General features: G+C 43.4%; 2 protein-coding genes across 3 annotated transcripts; one reads left to right on the top strand and one right to left on the bottom strand.

The window, feature by feature from the left end:
* The first annotated feature begins 223 nt into the window (after positions 1-223).
* LOC105022321 (DNA-directed RNA polymerases I, II, and III subunit RPABC1) lies at positions 224-3,628 on the top strand. Its single transcript, NM_001303905.1, is given in 7 exon segments — positions 224-372; positions 1,584-1,758; positions 1,917-2,032; positions 2,285-2,365; positions 2,947-3,005; positions 3,159-3,237; positions 3,316-3,628. Coding segments are annotated over 7 exon segments (633 nt in total). The 5' UTR covers positions 224-315; the 3' UTR covers positions 3,382-3,628.
* Positions 3,629-3,789: 161 nt separating this feature from the next.
* LOC105022302 (rho GTPase-activating protein 45) lies at positions 3,790-16,855 on the bottom strand. Of its 2 annotated transcripts, none has more exons than XM_013132258.4 (22): positions 16,670-16,855; positions 15,590-15,992; positions 13,486-13,653; positions 13,324-13,408; positions 13,113-13,185; positions 12,887-12,971; positions 12,619-12,753; positions 12,319-12,380; positions 11,796-11,900; positions 11,435-11,515; positions 11,155-11,319; positions 10,572-10,709; positions 8,386-8,600; positions 7,756-7,856; positions 7,460-7,552; positions 7,021-7,101; positions 6,713-6,861; positions 6,431-6,616; positions 6,166-6,303; positions 5,868-6,097; positions 5,487-5,712; positions 3,790-5,343 (listed from the first exon to the last, which is right to left on the bottom strand). In XM_013132258.4, exons 1-22 carry the CDS (start codon positions 16,754-16,756, stop codon positions 4,162-4,164), a joined length of 4,188 nt encoding a protein of 1,395 aa, XP_012987712.3. In that variant the 5' UTR covers positions 16,757-16,855; the 3' UTR covers positions 3,790-4,161. The 2 variants fall into 2 exon arrangements, with proteins under 2 accessions (XP_012987712.3, XP_012987713.3); XM_013132259.4 differs by having other exon boundaries at positions 7,021-7,086.
* Between the last annotated feature and the right edge of the window lie 1,839 nt (positions 16,856-18,694).

Raw genomic sequence — 18,694 nt, 5'->3', positions numbered from 1 at the left:
AGTAAGAAATTAATAACGCCAGTTTTTCTTTACCATATTATCATCTTAAACGTAACAAATGATTCGCTATGCCATATTATATTTGTAAAATAAAGTATGTAATAATTATTTGCATTATTAAACATAGTTTGTCTGCCTTATATTAAACACAATTTAAAAAAAATTGCAGGCAAACTTATAGACACATAAATAAGGACCATCCACATACATGATTTTGAAGTGCGGAAGTTGAGCTTTGGGAGTCATTTGGAGTAATAGCGGTAGTAGGTCCGCGTTACAACTCGTGTGAATATTTGTGATTTGTTCTAACCCGTAATGGATGACGAAGAAGAGACATACAGACTATGGAAAATCCGTAAAACCATCATGCAGGTATATCGTACATTGATATTACAGTCTAGGTAGTCGGGTTACAACGTTACAGCTACGTTACATTAGCTACGGTAGCTTTCTCGCGAATCGAACGTTCTTTTTCAATATGCAATATACAAAATATTACGGTGAGATGGTTTGTGCACGTTGATACATTAACACAAATGACCTGTATTTTTTATATTTTATAATTAAAAAACTGAATGTTTACAGTTGTATTTTTTTTTTACATCTCAGAGATATAGATTTGAATTGTGACACAATCACCAACACGTAAACATTCATAGGTAGGGTGAAGATGACGTACACAAAACGTTTAATTATATTAGCAAGTGAGAATAACAGCCAACATGACATGCTAAACAGTAGTATTGGCACTTGAATTGGATGCAATGCTTTGGTCAGATTCTAAAATAAACCTCTGGCACATTGTGTGTTTGGTGTTGAAATGAGAATGCTTAAGCATAAAAGGACCTCAAACCTAAATTAAAATATGGTGGTGGTAGATCTATAATATTGTAGGGATTTTTTGTAGGGTGTCCACCAATTCTCCAGAGTGAGTGGAATGTTATTTAGGGATATGTCGTTTCCTTATCAGTCAATAAATCACATTTGTTTTATATAGCCCTCTTATATTTTGCTTCCACTGGTCCTGGGACCATTGGTCTTTTGCAAACAGCAGTGCTCCCTCTAGTGTACTGAAAAATGAACGATTCCTTCTCAACCTGACCTGACATAGCATGCAGAAAATGAGGACACAGCATATGACACAGCGTATAGAAAATGAGGACACAGATTAAGTGTCATTCAAAAAGAACTTGCCTACTATCAAACTCAGATTTAGCTATTTTTATACTTTCTTGACCATTGCAAACACTGGCAGGTGGCAATCAAAGTAGGGTTCCTTTTCAGCAACTATGATGTGGCAACATAACTGTAAAGATGATGACATCACATAGCTACATGTGGTTAAAAGAAAAGCCTGATCTGTAGCCACAACCTTTAGAAAAAGGCTCAGTACCATTACCTGTGCAAGGTGATGTACATTATAAAACATTGTTTTTTGTTGTACTGTAATAGAGTGGATTCTCGATTTCATCATTTTGCAGTTTGAGCATAAAAAAATAAGCTCAGTATTTCAATAAATAGTTTATTATAGTCATATTTGTTCATCTTTAACAGCCATGGCCATCCTTTCAAACCCAATGTAGTTGTGTCATGACCGAGGCTACCTAGTGACCCAGGATGAGTTGGATCAGACTCTGGATGAGTTCAAGAGCCAGTTTGGGGACAAACCAAGTGAAGGGCGCCCGAGGCGGACAGACCTAACTGTGCTGGTTGCCCACAACGATGACCCGACCGACCAGATGTTTGTTTTCTTTCCAGGTACCTAGAAGACAAAGAAACTTGCCAAAGCGCCATACGTTAACTTACAAGTTGTCACCAGCCATTTTCTGAAAAACAGCTTTTAGCCTGAATGTCAGTTGTCTGACACTTTAGTTGTCTACAACTGTTCGCACATTAATCACGTGTTTTTCCCACAGAGGAGCCCAAGGTGGGAATCAAGACTATAAAGATGTACTGTCAGCGCATGCAGGAGGAGAACATCACACGTGCCTGTATTGTGGTACAGATGGGGATGACCCCTTCAGCCAAACAGGTGTGGCAGGGCTCATCTTCTAATCTGCTGTGCCGATCTATGGCAACTCTTCCCTCCATGTACACTGGTATAACACAGTGTACATGAAGAATAACACTACAAGCATCAACTCTGTGCCCTCTGATTGAGGAAGTAAATGCTACCTTTCATAGTATTCTAACAGAGCTGTAATTGTTCTGATTGAGTTGCCTAAACGGATCAGTCATCCCCTTTGATTTGTCTTGATTGACTCCCTTGTTTTGTTCCTTGCAGTCGCTGGTGGACATGGCACCTAAATACATCCTGGAGCAGTTTCTACAACAGGAACTCCTCATTAACATTACAGAGCATGAGGTACATGAAATCCGTCAAGTGACATTCTGATTGTGTAAATGTACTTGGTGAGGACAGATGATTCGAATAACCCAGACTCAAACCTAACATCTTGCCTAATCCTGCCTCAACCAAAGTAGGATGTTGTAGTAGTGTTAATTTCACATACAGTAATGCACCTTAAATATTAGTCCGCAAGCTGTCTTCCCTGACATAATAAATATAATTGAGGAGACAATGCCACAAACACACAAACTGCAATTTGGCCAGTATCTGCATTGTCAAACAGATGGGAGAACCAGAATCAGAACCATTCCCTTCACCTACAAATTGAACTCGCGCATCAGCCACATGTAATGAATTCCATAAGAAAATCACCACTTCGTAATAAATGAGGCTATCATCATCGATCCCTGTCATTCCTGAATGTTCCCCTACCTAACAATACAGCCCTGTTATAGTTTATATAGAATAACCTAGTAATGAATCATTAAGTCATCTTGTGAAACACATTGATTAATATAAAAGCTGTGCACTGGCTCCAGAACTCCTCCAATGCACTGTGTATGTCCTAATGTGATTCCCTGTTATTTACTGACTAGCTGGTTCCTGAGCACATCGTGATGACTAAAGAAGAACTATCCGAGTTGCTGCTTCGATAGTATCCTTTTTGCAATGAATGCAGAATGTCTATACAATGCATTGTACAGTATTTTTCTTTCTTCTTATTTCATAATAAGAAAATAGTCATTTTTCACATTGGCACACACTGCATGAAAATGTTTCAGTAGTCACTGCCTTAACTGATGTTCAGTAAACTAAAGGAGAGCCAGCTACCCAGGATTCAAGCAGGAGACCCTGTAGCCAGGTACTTTGGACTTAAAAGAGGCCAGGTGAGACTCACAAACAACCAAGGCATTTTGTTGTTTATTGTTGTGGTGACCAGCCTGCTGACCTGTCTGTTCCAACAGGTGGTGAAGATCATCAGGCCCAGTGAGACTGCAGGAAGGTACATCACCTACAGGCTGGTCCAGTAGATGGATATCATATGAAGAGATGAAGTCTGATTACTCTGGACAGCCAACCTGAAGATGACTACATCTCTCATCAAACATCATATTTCGATTATGGATTAACCCAGGATTACACGTGAATCAGAAATGTATCATCTTGGTCTCCAATAACTTTTGTGAATAGATTGACTTGCTTACCTTTCAGCTCTGCTAGTTGTTATGTGAATGCTTAAGGTGAAAACCACTGCATTAAAATTTTATTTTTATTGTGTCAAATGATTCGAAAGCATGGCAAAGGTTTTTCATATTGAGAAAGTCATCTCCCAATTGTTTGAAACAGAATCTATTTAGAATGTTTGTTAATTATACATTTTACTGCAGTTACTGTTGCAGTCACAAATCTCAACAATTATTGGGAATCAAACATTTGCATATTGCTAAACTGGTATTTAATGTCACCACTTGTAAAAAAGTAATACTAGACTGTAACAATGTAAAAATATTCCAGCACATACCAAGCAGCAGTGCTGAAGTGTTTGTGAGCACATGAAGGTAGAGGTCAGGCTAGAGCATAAACCCACAGTGTAATAATACTGCATAACAAGGGTGGCCAGGAAATAGCACACAGTTAACTCAAGAAATACTGAATCTCACTCATTCCTTCCTTGTATTTGTCCAAGATATAACAAGAACATTGGTGTGGTGCATTTTGGCAAAACTGATGGGAAAAAAAACATGAAATTAAATTAACATTACATTTCGGAAAGCAATAAGAAATCCAGTCAGTGTAGTGACTAATTTTCCTCAGTTGATATTTCCAGTGTTCAGGTCTTCCTCTGAGTCTGAATTCACTGATCTTCCTGAGTGGTTATTTGGTGTCTCATTGCTGTTGGTTAGTAAATTTGTCCTGTTTTCTCCCTCGTCTCCCCCGTAGGCTTCTCCCTCGTCTCCCCCGTAGCCTTCTCCCTCGTCTCCCCCGTAGCCTTCTGCCCCGTATCCTTCTCCCTCGTCCCCTCCATGGCCTTCTCCCTCGTCTGCCTCGTAGCCTTCTTCCTCGTCTCCCCCGTAGCCTTCTCCCTCGTCTCCCCCGTAGCCTTCTCCCTCGTCTCCCCCGTAGCCTTCTGCCCCGTATCCTTCTCCCTCGTCCCCTCCATGGCCTTCTCCCTCGTCTGCCTCGTAGCCTTCTTCCTCGTCTCCCCCGTAGCCTTCTCCCTCGTCTCCCCTGTAGGCTTCTCCCTCGTCTCCCCCGTAGCATTCTCTCTCGTCTCCCCTGTAGGCTTCTCCCTCGTCTCCCCTGTAGGCTTCTCCCTCGTCCCCTCCATGGCTTTCTCCCTCGTCTCCCCCGTAGCATTCTCTCTCGTCTCCCCCGTAGGCTTCTCCCTCGTCTCCCCCGTAGCATTCTCTCTCGTCTCCCCTGTAGGCTTCTCCCTCGTCTCCCCTGTAGGCTTCTCCCTCGTCTCCCCTGTAGGCTTCTCCCTCGTCCCCTCCATGGCTTTCTCCCTCGTCTCCCCCGTAGCATTCTCTCTCGTCTCCCCCGTAGGCTTCTCCCTCGTCTCCCCTGTAGGCTTCTCCCTCGTGTCCCCTGTAGGCTTCTCCCTCGTCCCCTCCATGGCTTTCTCCCTCGTCTCCCCCGTAGCATTCTCTCTCGTCTCCCCCGTAGGCTTCTCCCTCGTCTCCCCCGTAGCATTCTCTCTCGTCTCCCCTGTAGGCTTCTCCCTCGTCTCCCCTGTAGGCTTCTCCCTCGTCTCCCCTGTAGGCTTCTCCCTCGTCCCCTCCATGGCTTTCTCCCTCGTCTCCCCCGTAGCATTCTCTCTCGTCTCCCCCGTAGGCTTCTCCCTCGTCTCCCCTGTAGGCTTCTCCCTCGTCTCCCCTGTAGGCTTCTCCCTCGTGTCCCCTGTAGGCTTCTCCCTCGTCCCCTCCATGGCTTTCTCCCTCGTCTCCCCCGTAGACATCTCCACAGTCTACCCAGTCCTCACCTCCACTGTCCTATGATTAACAAACACAAAACACACACGAGCGACAAAAGCAAGTGTGAACTTAAGGCTCAATTGAATCAGACCTACCTAGTTCTCCTAAAGGAGAACGAGATCCGTTTTTCACTCTGACATCCTAAACCCATGGTCGCTCACCTGGCTTAGGGCCGGGGGGGAATCTGTGGTGCTGCAGGAGGCTTCGTGGAAGAGCGTGCTGTAGAAGACTATGAGGGTCTCCACGATGCGTGCCTGGTGGGGGTAGTCCACGAGGGAGGACAGAGACACGGTGGCCCCGGAAGGACGGGGGCGCATCAGGGTGGGGCCGAACACAATGCCCAAGTTACTGGCACTCATCTTGTTCTCCTGCTCGCACCCGCAGACCCTGAGACGGGGAGAAGGTAAGGGCCGGACAGGAGGAGTACTGACAGTGAGAAAGGACTAACGGACACAATGTTTGTTCCTGATAACATTTCGGAGTGCATTTCTAGTTCAAATCACATTTTGTGTGCGCGGACGCATTACTCCCCTATGCCTCACCTGCGCAGGTGCTTTGTAATATAGCGCAGTATGGCTATGTTAGCCTTGGGAAGCTTCTTTTGTATTAACTCCCTCAGTTTGTGGACCAGATTTAGGACCTCCGTGGGAGTCTCAGGACCCATGTCTGTCAGAACACCTCCCTCTGGGCTAGGAGATTCAGAAAGCAGGCTTTCCTTGGCCATCCCCATCAGAGACGGATAGAGACAGAAGGGGAAGACAGGCTCTGGCAGCTGGGGGGGAGAAAGGATGGTGAGTTTAGAAGTGTAAGAGGAGAGTCTGTTTTGTGTGCAAGGGTTACCTGTCTGAGGTAGAGCTTCAGTATGTTGCTGATATCATGAGGCGAGGCTTGAGACAGCTCCACCAGCTCCTTTCCATTCTCAAAGGCCTGGCAAAGCTTCTCCACACGTGTCTTCACACCGTTCACACGGTAGATACCCTACACAAAAAGACATCCAGTAGATAACCAAGTCATCCTTTCCTTCTCAGCCTCCATTCACTCCCTAGTGTCTACACCCATGTCTCATCACACCTCTGACGACTGAGAAACACTCCATAAAAAGCACCTTCATCGTCAAAGCCCTGCTGTCGATCTCCGTGATGCACTTCCTGATGACCAGGGGCACACCATCGAGGTCTCCCAGCCCCTGCTTAAAGTCCCTGCCGAACAGCGACAGACGAGCTTGTAGCTTCTTATGGCCACACTGGATAGCCAGGCTTTCCAGGCAACGCCTATGGGATGCCAGCAGACACTACAGGAAAGACGGCAAGACAGACAGCAATACATGGTTGTTGTACAATGAGCCAGCATATTATACTGTATAGTGCCTCCTGTGTGAATGCCTCACCTCCTCACACTCTGCACCCTGGAAGTACACATAGCTGTCACACTCTCTGCATTTAGCGGGCGTACGGAGTTTGCGAAGGCGGTGGGTCCTCGCTGCCTCAGACATTCGCACATTTCGGAAGGGACCGGTGGGAACGGCCATCTCTGGCTCTGCCCCATTCACACACACCAACAGAATGACACGCAACAGAGATGAGAGTGACCTAACAATCCCAGCAAGTCTCTGTTAACTTGATGAACTGTGTGTGTGAACACTTTTACAGTGTGGGTGTCAGTTTGGATAGAGCTGAGGAGGACTGGGTCTCTTACCCTGTTCAAATGAGTCGACATTTTCATCAGGCTCCACCAGCTCCTCGTCGGCTTTAGTTAGGATCCCTGAAACACATATTTCTATAAATGATTTATTACTGGAACTATCAGTGATATATTTTGGTTTTAAAGCTATCCTGCACATATTAGCACCATACATTATTTCTCTGCTGACATACAGAAATGCATACTATCAAACACGCTAACTCTAGAGATACCTCTACTGAGTCAGGAAGATTAGCTTTTAGTTTTTCTGCACCTCACCTTTGGAATAAATTCCAACATCATTTTAAACTGAATGGATTTGTGCCTCTAGGGAATTTCAAAAGGATGAGAGTGGATTATTTCCATGAAGAATGTATTTGTGTCTTATAAATTGTGTTAATTTTTTGGGTGTTCTCCATACTTTCTATTGTCTACAACTTGTGCTCTACAGTACCTGTGCTGGGTGTCTCCAGAACATAGACTCCTCCCAGACTGTTTGAGTCACTCATCGTTGATGGCCAGGACTTAAGTGTCTGATAACCATGGCCTTTAATAGAAACACAAATTACTAATATGAAACACCATTACCCAAATCTATAATGCTGTTTATTGGTTACTTGAAATCATATGTGTGGCTAGACAAGTTCACAACACTTCTGCATTTCTTTTGTGTTCGGAAGGAAACAACCACTGAGGACAGGAGAAGCAGAGGGCTTCCTCTTTCCTTCACACGAGGTAATCAGGACTCACAGGCCCTCTGTGTGACAATGTCTCCAGCCCTCTCCTCTTCCTCCCCCATGCAGTTAGGTGCTTCTGTGGTAGAGCTGGTTTTGCGCGTGCGTCCAGGGAGCCTGAAGAGGGATGTGGCAAAGGACTACTTTGTAGGAGAAAATGGGACAGGGAGGGTACTGCAGAACAGTGACTGCTAGCCAACTGACTGGAATTTTTTTCTGACCCTTTGAATGCTAACACACCACTTACAAAATGTTACTTTGCACCTGTTGTTTTCTGATTTAAACATCAACATGAATCAGGTGAAAGGTCAACATACTCAAAAGCTGTATGTTTATATTCGGTTCACTATTTCACTGTTCACGCCATACCAAAAAGTGTTGTTGACCACAGTCAGGTTTCCTGTCTAGCTGACACAATAATTCTATTATTTCATCTACATTTTAGTCATTTTACAAGAGCCCAAGGGCTAAGCGCCTTGCTCAAGGGAACAACAGGTGTTTTTTTACCATGTCAGCTATGGGATTTGAAGCTGCGACCTTCGAGTTATTGACCTAATCGTCTAAATAGACTACCTGCCGGTCCCAGTGGATCTAGTTTCTGGGGTAAAATATTCCTATAAAAATGTAAGGTGTACAGTAAACCCACTGGTTTGTGGAGTAGGCTTCGAAGCGGAAGTGAGCTGTAGGTTCTGGGTTTGTCAGCAGAAGCCTGGCGTTCTCTGGGCCGGTGTGCAGGAGTCGGGCGTGAGCGGCGTACTGTTGTCCTGGCTCGTAGAGCTTGGTGCTCTCGCACAGGGTCTGGTAGTGAAGAGGCAGGGCCGCCGTCTGCATGTGCATCAGCTGGTAGTAGGAAACCGTGACCTGGGGAGGGAGAAGAGTGCAAAGAACTACAACTACCATCAAGCAATTTCACGTACACAAACTACAGATGGAGGGAGAGGTGTTCAGATGGATGACCTGTACTATAACATTGCCAGAAATAAATGTGGATCTACAAACCCGATTCCAAAAAAGTTGGGACACTATACAAATTGTGAGTAAAAAAGAATGGAATAATTTACAAATCTCATAAACCTATATTAAATTCACAATGGAATATAAAAAACATATTGAATGTTGAAAGTGAGACATTTTGTAATGTCATGCCAAATATTGGCTCATTTTGGATTTCATGAGAGCTACACATTCCAAAAAAGTTGGGACAGGTAGCAATAAGAGGCCGGAAAAGTTAAATGTACAGATAAGGAACAGCTGGAGGACCAATTTGCAACTTATGTCAATTGGCAACATGATTGGGTATAAAAAGAGCCTCTCAGAGTGGCAGTGTCTCTCAGAAGTCAAGATGGGCAGAGGATCACCAATTCCCCCAATGCTGCGGCGAAGAATAGTGGAGCAATATCAGAAAGGAGTTTCTCAGAGAAAAATTTCAAAGAGTTTGAAGTTATCATCATCTACAGTGCATAATATCATCCAAAGATTTAGAGAATCTGGAACAATCTCTGTGCGTAAGGGTCAAGGCCAGAAAACCATACTGGATGCCCGTGATCTTCAGGGCCCTCAGACGGCACTGCATCACATACAGGAATGATACTGTAATGGAAATCACAACATGGGCTCAGGAATACTTCCAGAAAACATTGTCGGTGAACACAATCCACCGTGCCATTCACTGTTGCCGGCTAAAACTCTATAGGTCAAAAAAGAAGCCATATATAAACAGGATCCAGAAGCGCAGGCGTTTTCTCTGGGCCAAGGATCATTTAAAATGGACTGTGTCAAAGTGGAAAAGTGTTCTGTGGTCAGACGAATCAAAAACATTTTTTTTTCATTTTGGAAAACTGGGACGCCATGTCATCCGGACTAAAGAGGACAAGGACAACCCAAGTTGTTATCAGCGCTCAGTTCAGAAGCCTGCATCTCTGATGGTATGGGGTTACATGAGTGCATGTGGCATGGGCAGCCTACACATCTGGAAAGGCACCATCAATGCTGACAGTTATATCCAAGTTCTAGAACAACACATGCTCCCATCCAGACGTCGTCTCTTTCAGAGAAGACCTTGCATTTTCCAACATGACAATGCCAGACCACATACTGCATCAATTGCAATGTCATGGCTGCATAGAAGAAGGATCCGGGTACTGAAATGGCCAGCCTGCAGTCCAGATCTTTCACCCATAGAAAACATTTGGCGCCTCATAAAGAGGAAGGTGCGACAAAGAAGACCTAAGACAGTGGAGCAACTAGAAGCCTGTATTAGACAAGATTGGGACAATATTCCTATTCATAAACTTAAGCAACTTGTCTCCTCAATCCCCAGACGTTTGCAGTCTGTTATAAAAAGAAGAGGGGATGCCACACAGTGGTAAACATGGCCTTGTCCCAACTTGTCTCAATGTGTTGATGCCATGAAATTTATAATCAACTTATTTTTCCCTTAAAGTGACACATTTTCTCAGTTTAAACATTTGATATGTCATCTATGTTGTATTCTGAATAAAATATTGAAATTTGAAACTTCCACATCATTGCATTCTGTGTCCCAACTTTTTTGGAATAGACATGGTTGGAACCTTTGATTGGGCAGTGCAGTCCATCTGCAAACAACCTGACGGTTTAACTTGGATGTGCAGTACACTTACAGATCTGATGGTTTCATGTGGATGTGCAGTACACTTACAGATCTAATGGTTTCATGTGGATGTGCAGTACACTTACAGATCTGATGGTTTCATGTGGATGTGCAGTACACTTACAGATCTGATGGTTTCATGTGGATGTGCAGTACACTTACAGATCTGATGGTTTCATGTGGATGTGCAGTACACTTACAGATCTGAGGGTGTGGTCGGTGTGTCTAATGACATCATGGATCTGTCTGAGAGTGCTTATTTTAGTCTGCTCTCTCTCCTGGAGTCGTGCCTCTGCCTCAGATATACATGCACGGTACACAGCCTCCGCCTCCTCAGCCTGTAGAGACACAGACAAGCCCACAGACACGATCATTAAAATGCAATGACAAAAGAACCCGGCAGAGTTGGCTTTTAAGGACTAATGAATGGTCTCCAAATGTAAACTTCATTAATATAGTTTGCAAAACATATCAATGAGAACATTCTGGTAAAATACAGATTTTGTGCAATTGTACATGAGAAGTGAAATCCACTCTGAAGAACACTTAAGAAGCATGAGATTTCTCATTGATGACAATTTCTAACTGATGAAGATTATGTTGCTATGCCTCCATCGTCGCTTTTAGTTCCTTGCATTGAGTCCACATGGCTGCACACTTGGCAAGCTGAAATTGCCCATAATGCACCAGGATCACTTCCTATTCCATGGCTATACTTCCATGAGAATGGCAAGCTACGGAAATAGTAAGAACCTGAGCAAGTCTAGAACCTAGTCAGCTGACCTTAGCCCTGGCCTCCTCCTCCAATCGCCTCTTCCGTTCCAATGCTTTAGGACCACCCCCTCCAACTTGTAGCTCCTCCTCCGCCCGGCTCCTGGCCTTGTCATACTCTTCATAGCGAATCATGTACAAGCCTTGAGCCTTACGCAGAATACTCTCCGCATCAATCTGGGAACAGACACACTCTGAAATGTTGAATATGAATGACTGTCTTCTACATGACATAAGAGTACAACAAGACATATAAGAATACCGTACAAACAAGAGGTGATTGTGACAGTACCAGTTTTCTCTGAGGCCTCTGCCACTGCTCTCGGATCTCTCTACATCTCCTTTCATGCTCCTGCTTACACTGCATGAGATGCTGGGACAGAGTGAGGTGACACAAAAATATTTTCTTTGTTTGTGTTTGTGTGTGTGATACTGGTTTTACTATACTGTACATGTGAGGACCAGAAATCCCCACAAATGCATTAAAACCTGAAAGTTAAGTGCGCACAGGATGTTTTTTTTACTGATATACGGTTAGGCATTAGGTTTCGGTAACATTTAGGTAGGAAGGTTAGGTTACTGAGGTCGGGGCAAATGTAAAAATTAGAATCAGGGAAAACGAACATGTGGGTAAAAACGTCTGGTACATGTACCTGTAAAAACGTCTGTATGGATGCAGTCGTCTGCTGCACCTCAACACTTTGCTCTGAGTCCTGCTCCAGAGCCAGGGAGTAGATGGAGAAGAATGGCATGTGGGGCTGAGAGAAACAAGAGAGGCAGAGAGAGATGGTGACAGAGAGGGAGGCAGAGAGAGACAGAGAGAGAGAGAGAGAGAGAGTTGGAGAGAGAGAGAGATGGAGACAGAGAGAGAGAGAGACAGACAGGGAGTTGGAAAGAGAGAGAGGGAGAGAGAGACAGATAGGGAGACAGAGGGAGTGACAGAGAGAGAGAGAGATGGAAACAGAGAGAGATGGAGACAGAGAGAGATGGAGACAGAGAGAGATGGAGAGACAGAGAGACAGATAGGGAGAGAGAGACAGAGAGAGACAGAAAGAGACAGAGACAGACAGACAGAGAGAGACGATGAGAGACGATGAGAGACGGAGGAAAGAGGAATATTCAAATGCGTGTATGTTCACATCTGTCAGTCCGCGGGTGCATGTGTTCTTTCAGTACCTGTGCAATAGTCTGCTTACAAGACTGATAAAGCCTCTGAAGACCCTTGGCAAACTCCATCTCTGGAACACACAGACACAGAAACTGACAACACACTCACACCATGCCTGGTTACAAGAAAACGGAGCAGCAGAAATTAGGTTCAAAATAAAATATATTTGGCCCAGGTTCAATTTCTGCTAAAAATATGGACTGGACAGGGATATGTCACATTCAGTCACAGAAGCTCCAATAGGTTTCAATGGACACAGATAATAACAGTTGAAGACACAGACAGGTGAATGACAGTAATAAACAAACCTAAAGCAGTCCGTTTCTCTAAGTAGCTGATGACGTCTTTTATATATCTGGACACAGCCTTAGCATAGGAGAAAGCCAAGTCCACTCCTCCCTTGCTCAACTGCAGTAGGAGGTCCACCTTCTCCCCACTCAGCACTGACACACACATGGTCACATGAAAAACAGTGACTAGGCTAAGACTTGGAAAGGGACAAAGAACGCTTATAGCCTGGGTATCAGTCCCACATGCAAAAAGAGCCTTTGTCGACGAATGATAAGGAGTACTCACTACAGCAGTCCTCCTGGTTACTCCTCTCTTGGCACTGGCAGTGTGTCACCTGGACACAGTCTAAGTCATGTAGGTTCTCCACAGACTGCTCACACACACACACACACACACACACGCACACACACACACACGCACTGTATCAGAGGTCAGTCAGCCAGATGCTGAGTCATCGTTAACAAGTGGATATTTCTGCCCATTTTCTCTCCACATGCGCACACTCCCTCACCCGGCTCCTGTCTGTTAGAGGTAGAGACAGGAGGGTGCTGCTGTCCAATTCCCCCATCAAGAGTTCGGACACACTGAGGGACAGAAAAAGGAACATAACGGCAGATAACAGGGATGTGCCAACTGAAATCCCATCATTAAATTGAACAGGGGACACATCTCCTACTTTTTCAGATTTTCATGTACAATTATACTGGAAACACTGGGCTCACTTGCTACTGAAAGCCACAGCCATGGTCTCAATGGCCTTGTCAAAGTCCTGCCGGCGCTTGTCACTGCTGTTGTCGTAACTAAACCCTGGACACAATACATCAAACATATTAGATCTCCCTACACCCCTCAGAACACATGTGACTGAACAGTAGAGCTCTGACCTTTGACTTTGGAGATGAGTGTCCCAGCAGCAGTGAGGGTCTCCACAGTGTTGAGGAGAGGGTATGTACCAATCACCTGTCTCAAAACACGTAACACCTCTCCCAAACACTCCTGGGCCTGGGTGCGACGGTCCAGGTGGCTGTCAGAGAGTTCATCTACCAGCCTGTCTGAGACAAAGACAAACACAGCAAGGTTAATTATCTGTACATTGTTATTCATTATTATTCACTGAAGTAATTGCTGCCAAAGGTACCTCTACAAGTGTTAAATGCTGTGTATGAATGTGGAAAACATATGAATATATTGAGTAGGTTGTTTAGATCAGAATAATTAAATATGCACTCTAGTTTACTTACTAGGAATGCACCAATTTATTGGACAGCAATTGGTCATATCTGCCGTATGCTTTACATCTGGCTGATTATTTCAGTACGATAAAGCGTAATAGATTCAATACGCTTCAGTCATTTTTGTAATAATTCAGTTTTTTTACTCTAGTCAGGTGTCCTGTTGTTATTCATTTTCCTCTGTTGCAATTTATTGAACTCTAATACTTTATTTAGGCTACTACATTAATATCCAATCATTGTGTTATATACAATTGCAGAAACAGAATGTGTATTTATAATCTTTTTTTTTTTTTTTTTTCTTATCGAAATATATAGAAAGATAGCTTTTGAATGAATTTGCATTTGTTTAAATTAGAACATATTGTAACACATATATATACTGTACAATGGATGATGTAGTCCTACATAATTGGATGACATAGTACACAAGCAGGGAACTGTTTGGTCTCTAGGTCTGTGTTCTCCAAACTTGAATTGTAACTTTCATCCAAACCTAAGCTCTAGGCAAAAAAAATGCCTTTTTACTCATGGGGACCGAAGAGATTTCCCCCAGTATATTTTTGAGGGGATTTTCTGGTAGTCACAAGTGTAGAAAAAACTTTGTACACACTCACAAACACAAACACACACACACACACACACAGGAAGGACATTTTTGCAATCAGACCAGATAAAGGCACAACCTGTAGGTTATGATGCACAGATGGTATAGACAAAAAGCACAGAGACCAAGCAAACACAACACAAAGAGAATGAATCAAGCAGGATACCATGTAACACAACATGGTTTACTAGGAAAAGAGGAAGAAACACCAACCACAAGCTACTTTTATTTCTCCTTTTCTATGTCTATTGCTTAGTTGAGCTTACCAACACGAAAGGTTAAATCTGAAATATACTGACTTAAACCAAAAAAAATGATCTACTGATTATTGGGCCCATAATCCATTTTTAATACCAGTGAGAGTAGTGCCTAAAATACTCTCACTGGTATTCAAAATGTGAGTTTCCAACCGTTCGGCTCCTTTTCTGTGGATGTCACTGATTGACGTTAACACTCGTGCCTCTGTTCTTGTGACACTACTAAAATACCCACTAAGAAAGGTCTCCCCACCCCTTTTCCCGTCCATCTCTCCCTCTCCTTTATCTCTCTGACCTGCTTGGAGACTGAGAACAGGAAGTTGTGATGAAAATAGCTGCCTGGATAGGAAGTGAATTCACACTGACACAACATAGCTAACAGTTACTAAATACCAAAATCAACCTGTAATCCATTTTAAACAATTACTTAGGCAATCCAAATCTGAACAATGCGCATGTTTTAAATAACCGCTTTATGTTATTTTTAATAATTTCATATGTTTTGTGAATACATTTTGTTGTTGTGACTGTTTCTGTGATTCTGTGTAATTTGTGTAACTGTTGCCCCAGGGCTCTCTTGTAAAAGAGATTTGATTATCTCAATGGGACATCCCCTGGTAAAATAAAGGATAAATAAATAAAAAAATTAAAAAAATAGTGTGTTCTGGATCGTAAGAAACCCTTTGATTAGCATTTACACATACACATACAAACAAATACTCTAGAGTGGCATTCTTTGCCATACATTCTCTCTTCCTTCTGGTTCATCCATCTGGTTCATCAGTCACCCAGACATATGACCTAACCAACAGAAACTCGTAAAATCTTAAGTATGAGTTTTCCTGGTGAGGCCACATAGAGAAAACAACTGGCCCCAATAAAAATGCCTCACCTTCCCCCAAAACAATCTCCTTTAGCCTGTCCACGGCCTCAGCAAAATGAGCCACATCCCGGAGCAGATGGGGGATGTCATCCACCTCGATACCCACTTCTGAGACCTCTGTGGTTGGGCTGGAGGCCCGGCTCACTCCCTTCCTTTGGGTCTTACTGAAAACCCAGGCTCCAGCCACCTGTAGGGGAAAGCCAGCCGCACTGGCATTTCGGCTCAGGAGTGTGGGCCGTTTGAGTAAGGCCCCAGGGATGTGTGAAGAGCTGTGGGCTGTGGCCAGCCTGGGGTGTAGTAGACAGGGGGTTGTGGGGCAGCAAGGAGCCTGCGTGTCCTGGACGGAGGGATGTAAAGGGAGGTGGATGTCGAAGACGCCATCTTTAGTGGTTTGTTCCTTGAGGTAAGTTGGCTGGTTCGACGGACCGGAGTAAAATGAAGGGGTAGAATAGGGAATAGGAGATGTAGAGAGGCAGGAAAGACAGAATGAAGGAGGAGATAAAAACAGATTTGAATGAAATTAGAATGATGGTGAATGAAGGGTGAAACGACATGAAGATTGTAGTGATAAGTAGAACTGTTGTTTAGAAACAAGTGCCTTTACAATCATTTGAAAGACCATGACACAATACCGAGTTGTTAGGAAAAAAATTGGGTATAAACAGACACAGAGAGAAATAATAAATGATTCAGTGACGATGACCAACACTAGTTTTTGTTATTGTACTTTCATATATTTTTCTTTGTAAAGCACATTGAATTGCTCCGATGTATGAATTGGTCTATATAAATAAACTTGCTTGCTTGCTAGACAATGTCGAAGCAGTGGCAAGGTGACTAAAACCAGCCCGAGGACAGGTGTCAGCCACTCCTACCGCATTGTTAAACCCTCCTCAAGCATTAGCAAGCACTAACACGACTTCAAGAAATTGCTAAATTATAGTAATCTCGCTGAGCTAATACGAGTAGTGATTAACAAGCTAGTCACCACACCAGCCAGGAAAGTGCAAATATCATCTTCATAAAACTAATAGCGTAGGCTAGTTTAGCTACAGTACGGTAACTAGCTAGCAAACTAAGGTTACTTACTGATGAGTTGTGGGACCCAAAGCTTTCCCCCTGACTCTTCTTTGAAATTGTCTTTTTGTTCAATTCCCTTTTCTTTCTAGTGAACATTTTTAAATAGTATCCTACATTTGGCTACACAACTCCAGTGAGATGGAAGTTTGCTCCAATCGTCGCTTCCCTTGCTGGATGATTGTTAGATTCACTGAACTTTACCGTTATCTTTCTTCCTGGCTATTTTAGTAGAAATTGTCCTGGTCTGCTCCACGCCTTAAGACCGCTTCAGACCAGTACTGCTTGGCCATACTGACACCTGCTGGGGGAAATATGTCAATGTGTCAGAACTTAGTGCAATTGTAATACAGTCAAAATAGCTGCCTATTTAATTGATTTCCTGGCTCGACCTACTGCGAGCCTACTGTTTTGAATCACGTATGCTTTCCTAAAGCAATCGTTTTTCAGGATTACAGCTCTCTTTGTGTATAACTGCCTGTTCTTTAAAGCGAAAAAGTATACTGTACCAGTCAAAGTTAGGACACACTTGCTCATTCAAGTGAATTTATTTATATTTACATTTCCACAAAACTATAAAATAACACCAGGAATACTGTAAAAACCAAAATAAATGCACTAAAACTAATCAAAATACGTGTTTATTTTAGATTTGTCAGAGTAGCCACTGGTTGCCTTGACAACAGCCTTGCACACTATTGCCATTCTCTTGCTTCATGGGTCACCTCGAATGCTTTTCCAATAGTCTTGATGGAATACCCACATATGCTGAGGACCTGTTGGTTACTTTTCCTTCACTCTGTGGTCCAAGAAATCCCAAAACCTTTCAATTGGGTTGAGGTTGGGCGATTGTGGATTCCGATGCCGCACTCTATCACTCTTTTTGGTCAAATAGCCCTTACACAGCCTGGAGGTGTGTTTTCAGTCATTGTCCTGTTGAAGAACCAATGATAGTCCAACTAAGTACAAACCAGATAGTATGGTGTATCACTGCAGAATGCTGTGATAGCCATGCTGGATGAGTGTGCCTTGAATTTGCATTAAATCACTGACAGAGTCACCAGCAAAGCACTCCCACACCATCACACCTCCTAATGCGACACGGTTGGTACCACACATGCGGATATCATCCGTGCACCCACTCTGCATCTGACAAAGACAGGGCAGTTGGAACCAAATATCAGATTTGGACTCATCAAACCAAAGGACAGATTTCCACCAATCGAATGACCATTCCTTATGTTTCTTGTCCAAGTAGTGTTTTCTTTTCAGCAGTTCCACCATGAAGGCCTGATTCATGCAGTCTCCTCTAAATAGCTGATGTGTCTGTTACTTCAACTCTGTGAAGCATTTATTTGTGCTGCAATCTGAGTTGCAGTTTGTGCAGATACCAGAGGCTGGTAACTGTAAATAACTTATTCTCTGAAGCAGATGTAAGATTGGGTCTTCCTCTATTGTGGCGGTACTCATGAGAGTCTGTTTCCTAATAGCTGGTGCTTTTTGGAACTGCACTTGATGAAATATTCTTTAAATATTCCAGAATGACTGACCTTCTTGCTGCAGCAATAGGCAATGTCTTGTACCACTGGAGCCCACTGGGTCATGCATAATCTTCCCTGAGCATTTGTACTTGACTGGACAGGAATTTACTGGTACCAATTGTTTCATCTACCTTTTTCAAAAATGTTCCTCTTATTTATCTTTTATGACAAAAACGTATACTTATAAATAATAATACATCTGTAACAGCTTCTTTAAATCATTGTTAAAAATCGTTATTTATGTGTCAAACCATAAACAACGGCTCATTGGTGTCAAACCAATGAGCCTAGTGTACCAATTGAGACTTAACAACCAGGTGAGCGGAGGTCCTAACTTATTAGCCGTGCTTTATCTGTGCCGGATTCAGGCGGATCTGGGACCTCCAGATCCACATCCGGGACTTGCAACTCTCATCCCGTAGCCTGCAGTACCTGTAGGGACATGCACGTAATTTGATAGACAGGGTTTTCTGCCTGAATAGGTATAAAACATAAG

This window comes from Esox lucius, chromosome 3, assembly GCF_011004845.1.
Source record: "Esox lucius isolate fEsoLuc1 chromosome 3, fEsoLuc1.pri, whole genome shotgun sequence".
In the NCBI taxonomy this organism is placed as follows: domain Eukaryota; kingdom Metazoa; phylum Chordata; class Actinopteri; order Esociformes; family Esocidae; genus Esox; species Esox lucius.
This window is presented reverse-complemented; position numbering and strand designations above follow the sequence as displayed.

What these genes read in the sequence shown, in the direction of transcription:
- LOC105022302 (XM_013132258.4), bottom strand. Translation starts at nt 16,756, where the DNA reads ATGTTCACTAGAAAGAAAAGGGAATTGAACAAAAAGACAATTTCAAAG. An exon ending in AGAGAAACGGACTGCTTTAG is followed by an intron (nt 12,381 to 12,618) that starts GTTTGTTTATTA and finishes TGTGTGTTCCAG; the next exon opens with AGATGGAGTTTGCCAAGGGT. An exon ending in AGAGGCCTCAGAGAAAACTG is followed by an intron (nt 11,320 to 11,434) that starts GTACTGTCACAA and finishes GTCTGTTCCCAG; the next exon opens with ATTGATGCGGAGAGTATTCT.